Here is an 18,919-nt window from a genome sequence, read left to right as displayed (position 1 = left end):
GACCTAAAGCATTTGTGCTGAGAAAGTGAAATGTTCTAATTACTGAGTGAAAGTAAACCTTTCAGTGCGAATCACAATTTACTGGTACAAATGGAAAAGGCACTAAAATGTTTCAATCTCTGAATATAAACTTCAGCCTTGAAGTTATGTTTCGGAGCTCACAAGCTGTGGAAAGCTTTGTGACTGTTTCCTCTTCCCTTTTGTAAACAAGCAGAGAAGTTAACCCTTTCCCCTGACAGCACGGCAATGATTTGAAATAACGACTTTGCCTTTTAAAGATTTGGCTTCATCCCATTTGTTGGGGTCATATTTCCGGCTGCGGGAATCATCGCGGGCGGGATGAAAATTTGCTGGAACATTTTTAAAATAATAATCTTTAGTCACAAGTAGGCTTACATTAACACAGCAATGAAGTTACTGTGAAAATCCCCTAGTCGCCACATTCCAGCGCCTGTCCGGGTACACAGAGGGAGAATTCAGAATGTCCAAATTACCGAACAGCACGTTTTTCGGGACTTGTGGGAGGAAACCTGAGCACCCGGAGGAAACCCATACAGACACGGTGAGAACATGCAGACTCCGCACAGACAATGACGCAAGCCGGGAATCGAACTTGGACCCTGGTACTGTGAAGCAACAGTGCTAACCACTGTGCTACCGGGCCGCCCCTTTAAAGGTCCTTTACCTTGGGCGGGACTTTCCGGTATGGGCTTGGGGAGTTTGGTAAGGTGGAGGAGTGCGACCGGAAAATCCCACCTGTTATCTTTCAAAATAAAATTCTTGGGAATAGGAAATGAGGGAGTTATCTCCGAGCTGATTGGAAATACCTGGACCTGTGTTCCTGAATGTCCCACTTGGAATAAAAGAGAAAAGTCACACCATCAAACGGGAATTGGAATAACTCAGCCTGGGTATAGTTCAATAGAACAGATCAATCTATCAGGGGGAGATGATGGGCTGGGGTAAAGTCACTGGGCTAGTCGGCCAGGACAATGCTCTGGGGACATGGGTTCAAACCCCATCATAGTCACTGGAGGAATTTAAATTCAGTTAATGGAAGCTGGTCTGAGTTACCATCTGGTTCAGTAATGATTCTGGTGTCCTTACCTGGTCTGGCCGAACCCTCAGTGAGGTGCTGGACTCTGAAATGGTCTTCAGGCAATTAGGAATGGCCACATCTCATGAAAAAAATACTTTAAAAAATAATCTGACATCCAGGTACATTCCAGTACATGAAAATAGTCAATCTCTGGTGATGTTTGTACCTTTCCCTCTGCACTTTTTAAACTACAATCTTCTACACTTCCTGGGTCGGTATCCCTCTATTCCCATCCTATTCATGTAATTGTCAAGATGCCCCTTCAATGTTACTATCGTCCATGCTTCCACCACCTCCTCCGGCAGTGAGTTCAAGGCACCCACTACCCTCTGTGTAAAAAACTTGCCTCGAACATCAACTCTAATCCTTACCCCTTGCACCTTAAACCTATGCCCCTTAGAAATTGACCCCTCTACCCTGGGGAAAAGCCTCTGACTATCCACTCTGTCTATGCCCCTCATAATTTTGTAGATCTCTATCAGGTCGCCCCTCAACCCCCGTCATTCCAGTGAGAACAAACCGAGTTTATTCAACCGCTCCTCATAGCTAATGCCCTCCATACCAGGCAACATTCTGGTAAATCTCTTCTGCACCCTCTCTAAAGCCTCCACATCCTTCTGGTAGTGTGGCGACCAGAATTGAACACTATACTCCAAGTGTGACCTAACTAAGGTTCTATACAGCTGCAACATGACTTGCTAATTCTTATACTCAATGCCCCGGCCTTCTTGACTACCTTCTCCACCTGTGTTGCCCCTTTCAGTGACCTGTGGACTTGTACACCTAGATCTCGCTGACTTTCAATACTCTTGAGGGTTCTACCATTCACTGTATATTCCCTACCTGCATTAGACCTTCCAAAATACATTGCCTCATATTTGTCTGGATTAAACTCCATCTGCCATCTCTCCGCCCAAGTCTCCAAACAATCTAAATCCTGCTGTAGCCTCTGACAGTCCTCATCGCTATCCGCAATTCCACCAACCTTTGTGTCGTCTGCAAACTTACTAATCAGACCAGTTACATTTTCCTCCAAATCATTTATATATACTACAAACAGCAAAGGTCCCAGCATTGATCCCTGCGGAACACCACTAGTCACACCCCTCAAATTAGAAAAGCATCCTTCCATTGCTACTCTCTGCCTTCTATGACCTAGCCAGTTCTGTATCCACCTTGCCAGCTCACCCCTGATCCCGTGTGACTTCACCTTCTGTACGAGTCTACCACGAGGGACCTTGTCAAAGGCCTTACTGAAGTCCATATAGACAACATCCACTGCCCTACCTGCAGGGTAGGTCATCTTTGTGACCTCTTCGAAAAACTCAACAAGTTAGTGAGACACGACATCCCCTTCACAAAACCATGCTGCCTCTCACTAATACGTCCATTTGCTTCCAAATGGGAGTAGATCCTGCCTCGAAGAATTCTCTCCAGTAATTTCCCTACCACTGACGTAAGGCTCACCGGCCTGTAGTTCCCTGGATTATCCTTGCTACCCTTCTTAAACAGAGGAACATCATTGGCTATTCTCCAGACCTCCGGGATATCACCTGAAGACAGTGAGGATCCAAAGATCTCTGTCAAGGCCTCAGCAATTTCCTCTCTAGCCTCCTTCAGTATTCTGGTGTAGATCCCATCAGGCCCTGGGGACTTATCTACCGTAATATTTTTCAAGACACCCAACACATCATCTTTTTGGATCTCAATGTGACCCAGGCTATCTACACACCCTTCCAGACTCAACATCCACCAATTCCTTCTCTTTGGTGAATACTGATGCAAAGTATTCATTTAGTACCTCGCCCATTTCCTCTGGCTCCACACATAGACTCCCTTGCCAATCCTTCAGTGGGCCAACCCTTTCCCTGGCTACCCTGCTGTTTATGTACGTGGAAAAAGCCTTGGGATTTTCCTTAACCCTATTTTCCAATGACTTTTCGTGACCCCTTCTAGCCCTCCTGACTCCTTGCTTAAGTGCTGAGTGAATCCCTTCCCACACACAGAGCAGTTGAACGGCCTCTCTCCAGTGTGACTGCTGGTGAATCAGCAGATCCATTTTGCCTTTGAAGCTCTTCTCACAGGCGGAACATTTAAAAGGTCTTGTGTCAGAGTGAACACGGTGTGAAGTGAGGTGGGTAGACTGAGCGAATCCCTTCCCACACACAAGGTAGGTGAATGGTCTCTCCCAAGTGTGACCACGCTAGAAATAGCCCTTTAGTTCCAAAGGTGAAGTGGGGTTACGGGGAGAGAGAAGGGAAAGTGTGCCTGGGTGGGGTGTTCTTTTGTAGGGTTGGTGCAAACTCAATGGGCCGAATGGCCTCCTTCTGCACTGGAGGGATTCTATGATGCTGCAGACTTGTTGAGTTAATCTGGCATTTTCAGTTTTAATTCTAAATTACACACATTTTTAATTCATTAATTATATTTATTGAACCACTATACCATCAACTCCCAGGAGCAGTGTGTTGATGTTTCAGTTATTCTGGCCTTGGGTGACTGTGGAGTTTGCACATTCTCCCCGTGTCTGTGTGGGTCCCCTCCGGGTGTTGCAGTTTTCTCCCACAGTCCAAAGATGTGCAGGTTCGGTGGATTGGCCACACTAAATTGCCCCTTCGTGTCCAAAGGTTAGGCGGGGTTACGGGGATAGGGTGGAGGCATGGGCTTAGGTAGGGGGCCGGTTCCGAAGGCCGGTGCAAACTCGATGGGTCGAATGGCCTCCTTATGCACTGTAAATTCTATGATTCTGTAGGATTTTCTCTCTCAATCTGATCCGCTGGGTGTGTCTGGTGGCATTTTCCTGACGGTAGCACAATGGGTCGCACAGTTGCTTCACAGTGTCAGGGTTCCGAGTTCAATTCCCACTTGGGTCACTGTCTGTGCGGCGTCTGCACGTTCTCTCAGTGTCTGCATGGGTTACCTCCGGCTGCTCCGGTTTCCTCCCACAAGTCCCAAAAGACGTGCTTGTTAGGTGAATTGGACATTCTGAATTCTCCCTCTGTGTACCCGAACAGGCACCGGAGTGTGGTAACTAGGGGCTTTTCACAGTAACTTCATTGCAGTGTTAATGCAAGCCTACTTGTGACAATAATAAACATTATATGTTTGTGTATTTTAGGCAACAGGTGGAACCTCCTTGGTTCTCCCTGTTGTCCCCTCAGATATTCCATCTGTTTTTGGTTAATGTGTCTGAAGTCTGAGTTCTTCCAGTCCGTCTCCAATTCTCCTTCCTGTCTCGGGTATATTGGTCTAGGTAGCTTGGTGTTGCGATTTGTGTTGTTTAGTTGTCTGTCTGTCTGTCTCCAGCAGGTATTGTTGTCTCTCGATAATGACTGTGCTGCTACCCTTGCTTCTAGTCTTCTGAACATATCGGTGTTGGATCCAAGCTCCCAGATTGTCTGTCTTTCTCTCCGGGTAAGATTCTGTTTGTCTCTTGTATTTCACTGTGACAGGGCAGAGACCTGATTGAAGGGATTCAAACATGGGAGTTCTGGGAAAGATGGGCAAGGATTTGGGAGGTGACAACATGTTCAAAGTGTTTGGAGAGGAGAGGGAAGTTGAAGATGGGGCAGTAATTTATAAGTATGGCAGGCCAAGGGTTTGTTTTATTGAGGAGGGGTTGATGATGACAGATTTGAAAGACAGAGGGACAGTACCAGAAGAGAGAGAAATGTTGACAATATCCATGGACACAGGGTAGTTGGCTGATCAGTAGCTCAGTGGGAATAAGGTCGATGGAGCGGGAGCTGGGTCGCATGGACAAGATGAGCTCTGAGAGGGCATGAGGAGAGAGAAACTAGAGAAAGATGTGGGTTCAGGGCTCGGGAAAGGATTAAATTTAGAGACAGTTTGGTCCGGTGGGCTCGTGGGAGGGAGGGAAGCAGCAGAGGCAGCTGATCGGATTTACTCAATCTCAGTCACAAAGATGCTCCACAAGCGCCTCACACTTCTTGTTGGAGGTGAGGATGGAAGAGACAGGGAAGAGCGAGAGTACTTCAAAAGGATCTAACTTTTGTCAGAGAGGTATTTAACACAAATCAACTTTATTTGACTTTTAGCCCCTGTAAATGGGCTGGAGTTTGTTATCAGCAGAAAGAGACCCAAATGAACATGGTTCAGTCCTGAATGTGAGGAACAGCAAAATCCAATCACTGTGGTTCCTTATGGCCACGTTGGTGTCTCAGCAGGTTGGATGACTGAGTGAATCCCTTCCCACACTGAGAGCAGGTGAATGGCCTCTCCCCAGTGTGAATTCGCTGGTGACTCAGCAGGGCAGATGACTGAGTGAATCCCTTCCCACACTTGGAGCAGGTGAATGGCCTCTCCCCAGTGTGAATTCGCTGGTGACTCAGCAGGGCAGATGACTGAGTGAATCCCTTCCCACACTTGGAGCAGGTGAATGGTCTCTCCCCAGTGTGAATTCGCTGATGTTCAGTGAGCTGAGTTGATCGCCTGAACCCAGTCCCGCAGTGAGAGCACCTAAACGGTCTCTCGTCAGTGTGAACATGTTGATGGCGCATCAATTCCCCAGAACCTTTATAGAACTTCCCGCAGTCTGAACATTGGAACGGTCTCTCATCAGTGTGAACTCGCTGGTGTGTCTGCAGGGCGGATGAGTGACTGAATCCCTTCCCACACTGAGAGCACGTGAATGGTCTCTCTCCAGCGTGAATACGTTGATGTTTCTGCAGGGTGGATGAATCACTGAATCCCTTCCCACACATAGAGCAGCTGAATGACCTCTTCCCAGTGTGAACTCGCTGGTGTCTCCGCAGGTTGGCTGAAAAAGTAAATCCCTTCCCACACTTGGAGCAGGTGAATGGCCTCTCCCCAGTGTGAATACGTTGGTGTTTCCGCAGGGCGGATGACTCAGTGAATCCCTTCCCACACTTGGAGCAGGCGAATGGTCTCTCCCCACTGTGACTGCGTCGATGAGTTTCCAACTTGGATGGGGAAGTGAATCCTTTCCCACAGTCTGCACATTTCCACGGTTTCTTGTCAGTGTGACTGCATTTGTGGCTTGTGAGGCCTGATGATCGAGCAAATCCTCGTCCACACACACAACACGTGTACGGTTTCTCCCCACTGTGGACGATGCTTTTTCCTTCCATGTTCAAAGTACGATGATATTCAGGATATGATAAATTGAGGACTCTGTCAGATCCTGATGTGATGCTTGGTTTGAGTTTCCGGACTTTGAAGCCTCCCCTTCGAACACCCTGTGAAACTGATTGAAAACAATAAATAGGGAGTGAGAGAGAACCCACAGAAACACAAAGGCAGGTTGTAAAATTGAGCTGAATGAATCTGGTAATTTGTGGGGCCGGCACTGGGAAAAAGTGACCATGAAAACTGCTGGATTGTTGTAAAAACACAACTGGCCTCTTTGGGAGGAGCGAGAAAGAGGTGAAGAGGGATTTTGTATATCTACAAGACATATTAAGAGAGTAGTTGGCAAAGCAAATTCGATCTTGAGTTTCATAATCAGTAATATTGATACCAAAACTAAGCTTCTGGTGGCACAGTGATTAGCACTGCTGCCTCACAGCACCAGGGACGCGGGTTCAATTCCGGCCTTGGTGACTGTCTGTGTGGAGTTTGCACTTTCTCCCTGTGTCTGCGTGGGTTTCCACCCGGTGCTCAGGTTTCCTTCAACAGTCCAAAGAAGAGAAGGTAGGTGGATTGGCCTTGATAAATTGCCCCTTAGTGTCCAGGAATGTGCAGATAAGGTGGGGCTATGGGGTTACAGGGACAGTGCAGGGGTGTGGGCCTAGGCAGGGTGCCCTTTCAGAGGATAGGTGCAGGGTCGATGGGCCGAATGGCCCCCTTCTGCACTGTAGGAATTTTATGGTTCTAATTATATATTATGAATCTTTATAAAGCTCTGGTCACCACTCTTCATTGGATTGGATTTGTTTATTGTAACGTGTACCAAGGTGAAAAGTATTTTTCTGCGAGCAGCTCTACAGATCATTAAGTACAGGAAAAGAAAAGAAAATACATAACAGGCAACTCAAGGTATACAATGTAACTACATCGACACCGGCATCGGGTGAAGCACACGGGGGTGTAGCGTTAATCAGGTCAGTTCATAAGAGGGTCGTTTAGGAGTCTGGTAACGGCGGGGAAGAAGCTGTTTTCGACAATGTTCAAGCGTGTTCATCTTCAGGAAGAATGTGAAGGTTCTTGAGAAGGTGCAGAGGAGATTCACCAGAATGGTTCCAATAAAGGAGGTTGAGGGGAGATTTGATTCAGGTCCACAAGATTATGCCAGGTTTCCATCAGGTGGACTAAGAAACTCTGTTTCCAGTCACTGATCGTACAAGCAGTCGGGACACAGATTTAAAGTTTTGGGTACAGCCTGGATTGAACAATATAAGATCCTGAGGGGTCTTGACAGGGTGGATGTGGAGAGTAGAGGATGTAGAATCTGGAACAAGGGGGTCACTGTTGCAAAATAAGGGGTCACCTATTTCAGATGGGGATAAGGATTTTTTTTTCTCTTGAGGGTTGCAAGACAGGGATTGGCACAGTGGTTAGCACTGCTGCCTCACAGCACCAGGGACTCAGATTCAATACCGACCCTGGGTGACTGTGTGGAGTTTGCACGTTCTCCCCATGTCTGTGTGGGTTTCCTCTGGGTGCTCCAGTTTCCTCACACAGTTCAAAGATGTGCAAGCTCGGTGGATCGGCCATGCTAAATTGCCCCTTCGTCTCCAAGGATGTGCACGTTGGGTGGGGTTATGAGGATGGAGTGGGTGGGATGGGGGGTGGCCTGGGTGGAGTGCTCTTTCAGAGGGTTGGTGCAGACCTGATGGGCCGAATGGGCTCCTTCTGCACTGTAGGGATTCTATGACTTTGGAACTTCCGTCCTTCAAATGCAGTGGAAGTAGTGTCCTTGAACATTTTTTAAAAAATAAATTGAAGTGCCCAATTCATTTTTTCCAATTATTGGGCAATTTGGCGTGACCAATCCACCCAACCTGCACATCTTTGGGTTGTGGGGGTGAAACCCATTCAAACAAGGGGAGAATGTGCAAACTCCACACAGACAGAGACCCAGAGCCTTGATCGAACCTTGGACCTCGGCGCCGTGAGGCAGCAGTGCTAACCACTGCACCACCGTGCTGCTCGGTCTTTGAATATTTTTAAGGCAGAGATGGATAGATTCTTGATAAGCAAGAGGGTGAAAGGTATCGGGGTCGGCAGGAATGTGGAGGGAGGTTAACATTTTTGAATGATGGAGCAGGCTCAAGGGGCCGACTCCGGGTTTGTATGTAAGGAGCAGGCTCAAGGGGCCGACTCCTAGTTTGTGTGTAAGGAGCAGGCTCGAGGGTCCGACTCCCAGTTTGTGTGTAAGGAGCAGGCTCAAGGGGCCGACTCCTAGTTTGTGTGTAAGGAGCAGGCTCAAGGGGCCGACTCCTAGTTTGTGTGTAAGGAGCAGGCTCGAGGGTCCGACTCCCAGTTTGTGTGTAAGGAGCAGGCTCAAGGGGCCGACTCCTAGTTTGTGTGTAAGGAGCAGGCTCAAGGGGCCGACTCCTAGTTTGTGTGTAAGGAGCAGGCTCTAGGGGCCGACTCATAGTTTGTGTGTAAGGAGCAGGCTCGAGGGTCCGACTCCTAGGTTGTGTGTAAGGAGCAGGCTCGAGGGGCCGGCTCCTAGTTGTGTGTAAGGAGCAGGCTCGAGCGGCCGACTCCTAGTTTGTGTGTAAGGAGCAGGCTCGAGGGGCCGGCTCCTAGTTTGTGTGTCAGGAGCAGGCTCGAGGGGCCGGCTCCTAGTTTGTATGTAAGGAGCAGACGTGAGGGGCCGGCTCCTAGTTTGTATGTGGGCTCGAGGGGCCGACTCCTGGTTTGTATGTAACGAGCAATCTCGAGGGGCCGACTCCTGGTTTGTGTGTAAGGAGCAGGCTCGAGCGGCCGACTCCTGGTTTGTATGTAACGAGCAATCTCGAGGGGCCGACTCCTAGTTTGTGTGTAAGGAGCAGGCTCGAGGGCCGACTCCTAGTTTGTGTGTAAGGAGCAGGCTCGAGGGGCCGACTCCTAGTTTGTGTGTAAGGAGCAGGCTTGAGGGGCTGACTCCTGGGTTGTGTGTAAGGAGCAGGCTCGAGCAGCCGACTCCTAGTATGTATGTAACGAGCAATCTCGAGGCGCCGACTCCTAGTTTGTGTGTAAGGAGCAGACGTGAGGGGCCGGCTCCTAGTTTGTATGTGGGCTCGAGGGGCCGACTCCTGGTTTGTATGTAACGAGCAATCTCGAGGGGCCGACTCCTGGTTTGTGTGTAAGGAGCAGGCTCGAGCGGCCGACTCCTGGTTTGTATGTAACGAGCAATCTCGAGGGGCCGACTCCTAGTTTGTATGTAACGAGCAATCTCGAGGGGCCGACTCCTGGTTTGTGTGTAAGGAGCAGGCTCGAGCGGCCGACTCCTGGTTTGTATGTAACGAGCAATCTCGAGGGGCCGACTCCTAGTTTGTGTGTAAGGAGCAGGCTCGAGGGCCGACTCCTAGTTTGTGTGTAAGGAGCAGGCTTGAGGGGCTGACTCCTGGGTTGTGTGTAAGGAGCAGGCTCGAGCAGCCGACTCCTAGTATGTATGTAACGAGCAATCTCGAGGCGCCGACTCCTAGTTTGTATGTAAGGAGCAGGCTCGAGGGGCCAACTATTTTTTTCAGAGACCCAAAAATTGTTTTTACTGTCCTAATGATTTTCCAGAGATCCAGGCATGAATCTCACCAAGGCTGAAGGTAAAATTTTAATTAATTGAAAGTCTACTGATGACCATGATGGCACTGCGAGCCTGGACCGGATGCCAACTCTCCCGGATTGACTGACTGGAGTCTCCAGGATTTGATTTTATTCATTTGTGGGAGTCACTGGCTGGGCCAACATTTATTGCCCATCTCTAATTTCCCTAGAAATGAGTGGCTTGCTCGGCCAATTGTCGATTGTTATAAAGACCCATCTGGTTCACTCATGTCCTTCAGTGAAGGAAATCTTCTATCCTTACCTGGTCTGGCCTACGTGTGATTCCAGATCCACAGTTAACTGGCTGACTCTTAAAATGCTCTCTGAGATGCACTCAGTTCAAGGGCAATTAGTGTTGGGCAGTGAATGCTGGCCAAGCCAGCGACACCCACATACCGTGAATGAATAGAAAAGAAAATCTGCCATCCTTACCTGGTCTGGCCGACATGAACATAGAGTGCAGAAGGAGGCCATTCGGCCCATCGGGTCTGCACCGACCCACTTAAGCCCTCACTTCTACCCTATCCCCGTAACCCAATAACCCCTCCTAACCTTTTTGGACACTAAGGGCAATTTAGCATAGATTATCATAGAATTTACAGTGCAGAAGGAGGCCATTCGGCCCGTCGAGTCTGCACCGGCTCTTAGAAAGAGCACCCTACCCAAGGTCAACACCTACACCCTATCCCCATAACCCAGTAACACGGGGAGGATGTGCAGACTCCGTACACACAGTGACCCAGCGGGGAATCGAACCTGGGACCCTGGCGCTGTGAAGCCACAGTGCTGGCCACTTGGTGCTGCTGTGTTGCCCAATCCATTCTTTTATTTCCTCTAGACCCAACTAACCTAACGCACCCTCGGATGACCTCCCACATTCAACCTCCCTGTAATATTGAGTGAATCCAAAACTCTTGCTTATTCACACCAAGACGTGGTCACCCATCACCCCTGGCTCACTGACCTATAAAATTTCCCGTTAAAGAAGCACCTTTTCCTCCAGGGTTGTGTCTCCCTATCTCTGTCATCCCATGCAGCCGCCGAGATGTTTGCTCTCATCTAATTCTGGACGCAGACTGAGATAGACAATTGTTAATCAGGAAGGGAATCAAGGTTATGGGGATAAGACGGGAAAGTGGAGTTGAGGAGATCAGATCAGCCACGATTTCATGGAATGGCAGGGCAGACTCGATGGGCCGAATGGCCTACTTCTGCTCTGCATCTTACATCTTATGGTCATGAGCATTTGCAATATTAATCACTCTATGAATGGTGGCTGTTCTTTCAGTTGCCTGATAGCCAAGCTCTGGAAATTCTTCCTTCAACCTCCGCTGCTCACTCCTTTACTTGCCTATTTTAAAACCTACCTTGTACAAGCTTTTGTCCACCTGCTCTGATATCTCCCTGTGTGGCTCAGTGTCAAATGTTGCTTTGAATTGGGCGACACCTCGATGCCTTAGAAAAAAAAATGGATCAAATTGAAGCATGTTTCTCTCTTTCAAATCCTCGACATGTTGCATAATTACTCTTGGTGGCTGAGGATGCACCAGGATGTCCATCGCCACCTGAACCAGTGTCGCCTCTGCGTCCACATGAACCAGTGTCGCCTCTGCGTCCACATGAATCCAGCTCTGAGAACAGAAAGGTCCCAAAGGAGACTCTCCCCTGGCCACCGGGATCGAGGCCCCGCCCACACTATTGCGTCACATAACGGCGCATGCGCTTCACTCCCGACTGATTAGTGGCGGCCAGTGACCTGGGCCTGTTCATGGGGAAAAGCCTCGGCGTTCCAAACCCGGGGCCTCCGGTTCTTATTGAGGTTGTGAGACCTGCACTGGGTGTTTATGAAGCCTCCGCTCCCTCTCCAACCCCACTCCCGGCTCCATTCCTCCCTCCGGCCCACCGACTCTCACCCGTTCAGAAAACCGTCTCCCGCACGCACAGGGCCCCGAGCAAAGTGACACTGCGCATGCTCCACATACAGCCCAGCATTGCGCCTGGGCAGTTCGCTCCTGTGGAGTGAATAGAGTACTTGCACACCCGAAGTGAATGTTGGGTATGTCAGCGCCATTGAACCGTGAAACTGCAGAGAAAATAAATTTTTTACCCAACTGAGATGAATTGCTTTTCAAAAATTTCAGACTCATTGTTGTGAATAGATGATCGCTTAGATATATGTTTGAATGTTTCTAATTAAGGGGCAATTTAGAGTGTCCAATTCACCTACCCTACACATTTTCTTGGGATTATCATAGAATTTACAGTGCAGAAGGTGGCCATTCGGCCCATCGAGTCTGCACCGGCTCTTGGAAAGAGCACCCTAACCAAGGTCAACACCTCCACCCTATCCCTATAACCCAGTAACTCCACCCAACACTAAGGGCAATTTTGGACACTAAGGGCAATTTTATCATGGCCAATCCACCTAACCTGCACATCTTTGGACTGTGGGAGGAAACCGGAGCACCCGGAGGAAACCCACGCACACACGAGGAAGATGTGCAGACTCCGCACAGACAGTGACCCAAGCCAGAATCGAACCTGGGACCCTGGAGCTGTGAAGCAATTGGGCTATCCACAATGCTACCGTGCTGCCCGGGATGTAGGGGGTAAAACCCATGCAGACATGGGTGTGACCCGCGGCCGGATTGAACACAGGTTCTCGGAACCGTGAGAAGCAGTGCTGACTTCCGGTTGTGGCTATGCGGAGCTAAGCCGCACATTCGGCGGTTCCCGCTAAAACAGACTTTTGGGCTCTCCAGAGGAGCCCCAACGGAAATTTTTCGACGACTTCCAGTGTGGAAAGGTGATAGCAAGGTCCACCCCCATAGTATATGGATTGGACCAGGAGCGGAGCAGTCAAAAAAGCGTTTTTGGAGCAGCGAAAAATGCAAGGGAGAAAAAACAAGATGGCGGCGGGCAGAGATCAAGCGACATGGGTGCAGGAGCAGCAGGAGTTTCTCAAGCGCTGATTTGAGGAGCTGAAGAAAGGTGCTGGCGCCAATGCTGACGGCGAAAGAGGGGTTAGTGGAGACCCAGAAGGCGGCGATCCGGGAGGTGCGGGAAAAAACACGGAGAACGAGGATGAGATCTTGGGCCTGGCGGTGAAGATGGAGGCACACGAGGCGCTGCACAAGAGGTGGGCGGAAAGATTTGAGGACCTGGAGAACAGGTCAAGGAGGAAGAATCTTCGGATTCTGGGTCTCCCTGAAGGAGTGGACGTGGCTGATGCTGGGGCATATGTGAGCACGATGCTCAACTCGCTGATGGGTACGGGGGCCTTTACGAGTCCCCTGGAGCTAGAAGGGGCTCATCGGGTCCTGGCGAGGAGACCCAAGGCCAACGAGCCGCCAAGGGCAGTAGTGGTGAGATTTCACCATTTCGTGGATAGAGAATGTGTCTTGAGATGGGCCAAGAAAGAGCGGAGCAGCAGGTGGGAGAATATGGAGATCCGAATCTATCAGGACTGGAGTGTAGAGGTGGCAAAGAAGAGAGCTGGTTTTAATCGGGCCAAGGCGGTGCTCCATCGGAAGAAGGTGAGGTTCGGAATGCTGCAGCCAGCGCGATTGTGGGTCACGTTTCAGGATCGACACCACTACTTCGAAATGCCTGAGGAGGCTTGGACCTTTATACAAACTGAAAAGTTGGACTCAAACTGAGGGTTTGTGGTTGTGGGGGGGATGTCAGTTGTATACAGGGTTTTAACTATGCGCAAGGAATGTTCCACGAGTTGGGTGATGGATGGGGATGGGGGAAGAGATCTGATGGGGAGACTGTGAGAGAATGTGGGCGCCGGTGCTGGAGGGAGAGGAGGCACGGGGATGGGGGAATTGAGATAAGGCCACAACAGGAGCGGCGCCAGAGGGGGCGGGGCCGGCTCAGGAAAGCGCGGGCTTTTTCCCGCGCTAGTGAAGGACGGAAGGGGGTGGAGGAGCGCACACTGATTGCTGGGGAGGAGGGATTCCCACACGGGAGGGGTCAATGGGACAGCGGGGGAGGCCGGGGTCAGCAGGAGTCAGCTGACTTACGGGAGTGTTATGGGGGGAGCAAAAGAGCTAGATACAGATCTAGCGGGGGAGGGGGGAGGAAAAAGGGTTGCTGCTGCATTGGCCGATGGGGAACTGGAAACAGAAGAGGTGGTCGGGGCGGGGGCCCCCGGCTGGGAGACTGGAGAGTGCGGGAGGCGCGGGCACGGGACTGGCCTAGAAAAGAAGATGGCTAGTCGGCGGAGGCGGGGGGGGGGGGGAATCCAGCTGATAACTTGGAATGTGAGGGGCCTGAATGGGCTGGTTAAGAGGGCCCGAGTGTTCGCGCACTTAAAGGGACTGAAAGCAGACACAGTCATGCTTCAGGAGACACATTTGAAGGTGGCAGACCAGGTCAGGTTAAGAAAGGGATGGGTAGGACAGGTATTCCATTCGAGGCTGGATGCGAAGAACAGAGGGGTGGCAATACTGGTGGGGAGGCGGGTGTCGTTTGAGGCCAAGAATATTGTAGTGGACAATGGAGGTCGATACGTGATGGTGAGCGGTAAGTTGCAGGGGGCGTGGGTGGTATTGGTAAACGTATACGCCCCGAAGTGGGATGATGCTGGATTTATGAAGCGCATGTTGGGCCGGATTCCGGATCTGGAGGCAGGAAGCTTGATAAGGATGTAGCAGGTTACAGAGGGATATAGATAAGCTGCAGAGCTGGGCTGAGAGGTGGCAAATGGAGTTTAATGTAGAGAAGTGTGAGGTGATTCACTTTGGAAGGAGTAACAGGAATGCGGAATATTTGGCTAATGGTAAAGTTCTTGAAAGTGTGGATGAGCAGAGGGATCTAGGTGTCCATGTACATAGATCCCTGAAAGTTGCCACCCAGGTTGATAGGGTTGTGAAGAAGGCCTATGGAGTGTTGGCCTTTATTGGTAGAGGGATTGAGTTCCGGAGTCGGGAGGTCATGTTGCAGCTGTACAGAACTCTGGTTCGGCCGCATTTGGAGTATTGCGTACAGTTCTGGTCACCGCATTATAGGAAGGACGTGGAGGCTTTGAAGCGGGTGCAGAGGAGATTTACCAGGATGTTGCCTGGTATGGAGGGAAAATCTTATGAGGAAAGGCTGATGGACTTGAGGTTGTTTTCGTTGGAGAGAAGAAGGTTAAGAGGAGACTTAATAGAGGCATACAAAATGATCAGGGGGTTAGATAGGGTGGACAGTGAGAGCCTTCTCCCGCGGATGGAAATGGCTGGCACGAGGGGACATAGCTTTAAACTGAGGGGTAATAGATATAGGACAGAGGTCAGAGGTAGGTTCTTTACGCAAAGAGTAGTGAGGCCATGGAATGCCCTACCTGCTACAGTAGTGAACTCGCCAACATTGAGGGCATTTAAAAGTTTATTGGATAAACATATGGATGATAATGGCATAGTGTAGGTTAGATGGCTTTTGTTTCGGTGCAACATCGTGGGCCGAAGGGCCTGTACTGCGCTGTATTGTTCTATGTTCGATGTTCTATAATGGGGGGGGGGGGATTTCAACACGGCGTTGGACCCAACATTAGATCGCTCCAGATCTAGGACGGGGAAGAGGCCGGCTGCGGCCAAGGTGCTTAGGGGGTTTATGGACCAGATGGGGGGAGTAGACCCGTGGAGATTTGCTAGGCCCCTGTCCAGGGAATTTTCTTTTTTCTCTCACGTACACAGAGCCTACTCCCAGATAGATTTTTTTGTTTTGAGCAAGGCGCTGATCCCGAAAGTGGAGGGAACGGAGTACTCAGCCATAGCTATCTCAGACCACACCCCACACTGGGTGGAGCTGGAGTTGGGAGAGGAGAGGGACCAACGCCCGCTGTGGCGTCTGGATGTGGGATTACTGGCGGATTAGGAGGGGTGCGGGGGTGCATTGAAAGGTATTTGGAGGCCAACGACAATGGGGAGGTGCAGGTGGGGGTAGTATGGGAGGCGCTGAAGGTGGTGGTCAGGGGAAAGTTAATCTCCATCAGGGCTGACAGGGAGAAGAGAGAGGGCAGGGAAAGGGAGAGGTTAGTGGGGGAGATCCTAAGGGTAGGCAGGAGATATGCAGAGGCCCCCGAGGAGCTAAGTGCTATCACGGAGACCGTGTAAACTGTACAAAATGAAAAATCCAAAAACTAGATTGAATATAATAATAATCTTTATTATTGTCACAGGTAGGCTTACAATAATACTGCAAAAAGTTACTGTGGAAAGCCCCTAGTCGCCATATTCGGGCGTTGTTTGGGTACACAGAGGGAGAATTGAGAATGTCCAAATTACCTTACAGCACATCTTTCGGGACTTGTGGGAGTAAACCGGAGCACCGGCCGAAACCCACACAGACACAGGGAGAACATGCAGACTCCGCACAGATACCCAAGCCAGAATCGAACCTGGGACCCTGGAGTTGTGAAGCCACAGTGCTAACCACTGTGCTACTGTGCTGCCCATATAAATACTGTGTTAGGTTTTTCCATTAGAAACAAGTTGTAGATGACCATCATCTCCTGGATTGTGCCCAGACTTAAATTCTCTTCCTGCTGTACGAACCTCCCCCAGATCGTCCTTTCTGAGTTCCTGCCAGGTGATGTTAAACACTAAGGTAGCAAAGACAAAAATCTACAACAATGGGTCTAACACAAAGCTGATTTATTTGAGAAATAACAAGAGTACTAAGCACTTATAATTATTAACATCAGCAGAAACACCAAAAGTCAAAATGAACATGGTTTAGTCCGGGACGTGGTTAACAGCAGCAATAACAGCAGAATTCAACTCCTGCAGTCACTCGTGAACTCGCTGGTGTCTAACCAGGTTGTTTAACTGAGCAAATCCCTTCCCACACTTACAGCAGGTAAGCAACCTCTCACCAGTGTGAACTCGCTGGTGTCTCAGAAAGTTGGATGAACAGGCGAATCCCTTCCCACATTCAGAGCAGGTGAACGGTCTCTCCCCAGTGTGTGCACATTGGTGTGTCAGCATTTCACATCTGCTTTTAAAGCTCTTCTCACAGTCAGAACATTTAAATGGTCTATTGTTAGTATGAACACGTTGGTGCGCAGTGAGGAGTGATGACCGAGTGAATTTCTTACCACAGATGGAACAGGTGAATGGCCTCTCCCCAGCATGAGCTTGCTTGTGTGTTCGAAGATCAGATGAATTTGTGAAACCTTTCTCACAAACAGAGCAAGTGTACGGTCTTTCCCCAATGTGAAATCGCTTGTGTATCAGAAGGTGGGATGAGCGAGCATATCCGTTACAACATTCGGATCAGATAAATGGTCTCTCCCCTGTGTAACCCCACTGGTGTGTCAGAAAGTCAGATGAATTAATGAATCCCTTCCCACACACAGAGCAGATGAAGAGTCTTTCTCCAGTGTGATTGCATTGATGAATTTGCAGTGTGGATGGATAAGTGAATCCCTTCCCACAGTCCCTACATTTCCACGGTTTATCCATGCTGCCGTTGTCTCTCCAGGTTGGATGATCACTTTGAGTCTTGTTTACACACAGATCACTTGTATAGTTTACCCCCACTGTAAATGGTGTGATGTTTGTTTCAGGCTGTATAACTGGTTAAAGCTCTTTCCACAGTCAGCTCACTGGGACACTCTCGCTCAGTGTGTGTGTATCTCAGTGCTTTTGCAGTCACTCCGTTCTTTCAAATCCTTTCCCACAGACAGAAATAACATTCTCCTTCCACATTCAAAGGCTGATGATATTCTGGTCCTCAGGCAGCACGGTAGCACAGTGGTTAGCACAGTTGCTTCACAGCTCCAGGGTCCCAGGTTCGATTCCCGGCTTGGGTCACTGCCTGTGTGGAGTCTGCACGTTCTCCCCATGTCTGCGTGGATTTCCTCTGGGTGCTCCGGTTTCCTCCCACAGTACAAAGATGGGCAGGATAGGTGGATTGGCTATGCTAAATAGCCCTTGGTGTCCAAAAAAAGTTAGGTGGTGTTACTGGGTAACGGGGATAGGTTCGATGTGTGGGCTTAAGTGGGGTGCTCTTTCCAAGGGTCGGTGCAGACTGGATGGGCTGAATGGCCTCCTTCTGCACTGTAAATTCTATGATTCTATGATAAGATTTCCTGTCTCCCGTTCAAATACCCTGGAAAATGAAACATAAATAGGTTATTTGGCTCAATGAGCTTCTCCTAGTGATTAAGCTTCTCCTATCTTCATCCAATTCCACCTGCCTCATCCAATCTCATCAGTTTATCCGTTTATCTTCATCGCTCTAATTTTCTCATGTAGTTTCCATTTGAAAGAATCTTCAGCTTTTTGACACAGTTCCACATTCTAACCACTCTGAGGAAACACATTTCTGCTTATTTCCCTGTGGATTTGTCAGTACCTATCTTGTATTCATGTCTCTAGTTTAGGAACCTCCCACAAATTGAAACAGTCTCCCCACATCTATTCCTGCAATTCATTCATAAATTTTGAAGACCTTCATCAGGGGATTGCAAATTTTCCTTTTTCTAAATGAAAAACCCCAACTAGCCAATCTTCTCTAATCGTTTCAATCTCGATGCTTAAGCAAACCGTCACTGTTGGTCCAGGATAGAAATTCAAATGAGACAAACATGTCTCTTGGTTTGAGATTTCTGTGTGTAAATCCTCCCTTTCTAAACCCCTGTAAAAGAAGTTTCCAGAATCCATCCCTGTCAATCCAGGAGAGAAATTCACAACATTCTCTCCTCCTGCTGACAGGACAGAGATCACCGCGCATGCGCTCTGTTGCACATTGTCCTTGTTAACCCGGGCCGGTCATTGAGAGGTTGAACAGGCCGGTACAAAGGCAGCACCAGGAGCTTCCTATTCGGGTATTAGGTAATTCACAAAGTATTTACAATGTAGTCCTCCTCTACCCACCGGCTCCGTCGCTCCCTCCGCACCTTCGCCGCCTCTGACCTGGCGCAGGCCGAAACAAACAAGATTCTGGTCATCGCCATCACTGGCACTGCGCCTGCGCATTGGTCTCTTCTGTATGGATGGGGGATATTCTCCATCGCGGGGCATGTTGGGTATATATATCGCCATTGGCAGTCTCCATTCGTTTACACTGATATTTTATTGTATTGAGATG

At 49.4% G+C, this 18,919-nt stretch overlaps 2 protein-coding genes across 6 annotated transcripts in view; both read right to left on the bottom strand.

Moving 5' to 3' along the window:
* Positions 1 to 18,919, bottom strand: part of LOC140418206 (uncharacterized) — a 387,895-nt gene that overhangs the window by 182,640 nt on the left and 186,336 nt on the right. The gene's annotated exons all lie outside the window — the stretch shown is intronic.
* On the bottom strand, positions 3,507 to 11,795 carry LOC140418209 (uncharacterized). Of its 5 annotated transcripts, none has more exons than XM_072501639.1 (3): positions 11,749 to 11,793; positions 10,268 to 11,290; positions 3,507 to 6,326 (listed from the first exon to the last, which is right to left on the bottom strand). In XM_072501639.1, exons 2-3 carry the CDS (start codon positions 10,287 to 10,289, stop codon positions 5,248 to 5,250), a joined length of 1,101 nt encoding a protein of 366 aa, XP_072357740.1. In that variant the 5' UTR covers positions 10,290 to 11,290; positions 11,749 to 11,793; the 3' UTR covers positions 3,507 to 5,247. The 5 variants fall into 5 exon arrangements, with proteins under 5 accessions (XP_072357740.1, XP_072357742.1, XP_072357741.1 ...); XM_072501641.1 differs by having other exon boundaries at positions 11,203 to 11,290; XM_072501640.1 differs by lacking the exon at positions 11,749 to 11,793 and adding an exon at positions 11,592 to 11,731.

Source organism: Scyliorhinus torazame, chromosome 5 (genome assembly GCF_047496885.1).
Source record: "Scyliorhinus torazame isolate Kashiwa2021f chromosome 5, sScyTor2.1, whole genome shotgun sequence".
NCBI lineage: Eukaryota > Metazoa > Chordata > Chondrichthyes > Carcharhiniformes > Scyliorhinidae > Scyliorhinus > Scyliorhinus torazame.
The sequence above is the reverse complement of the archived record's forward strand: the minus strand, read 5'-3'. Positions and strand labels throughout refer to the sequence as shown.

Coding starts and splice junctions, on each gene's coding strand:
- LOC140418209 (XM_072501639.1), bottom strand. CDS start 10,289: ATGTTCATGTCGGCCAGACCAG. Junction 6,327..10,267: donor GTTCATGTCGGCCAGACCAG/GTAAGGATGGCA, acceptor GTTTTCAATCAG/TTTCACAGGGTGTTCGAAGG.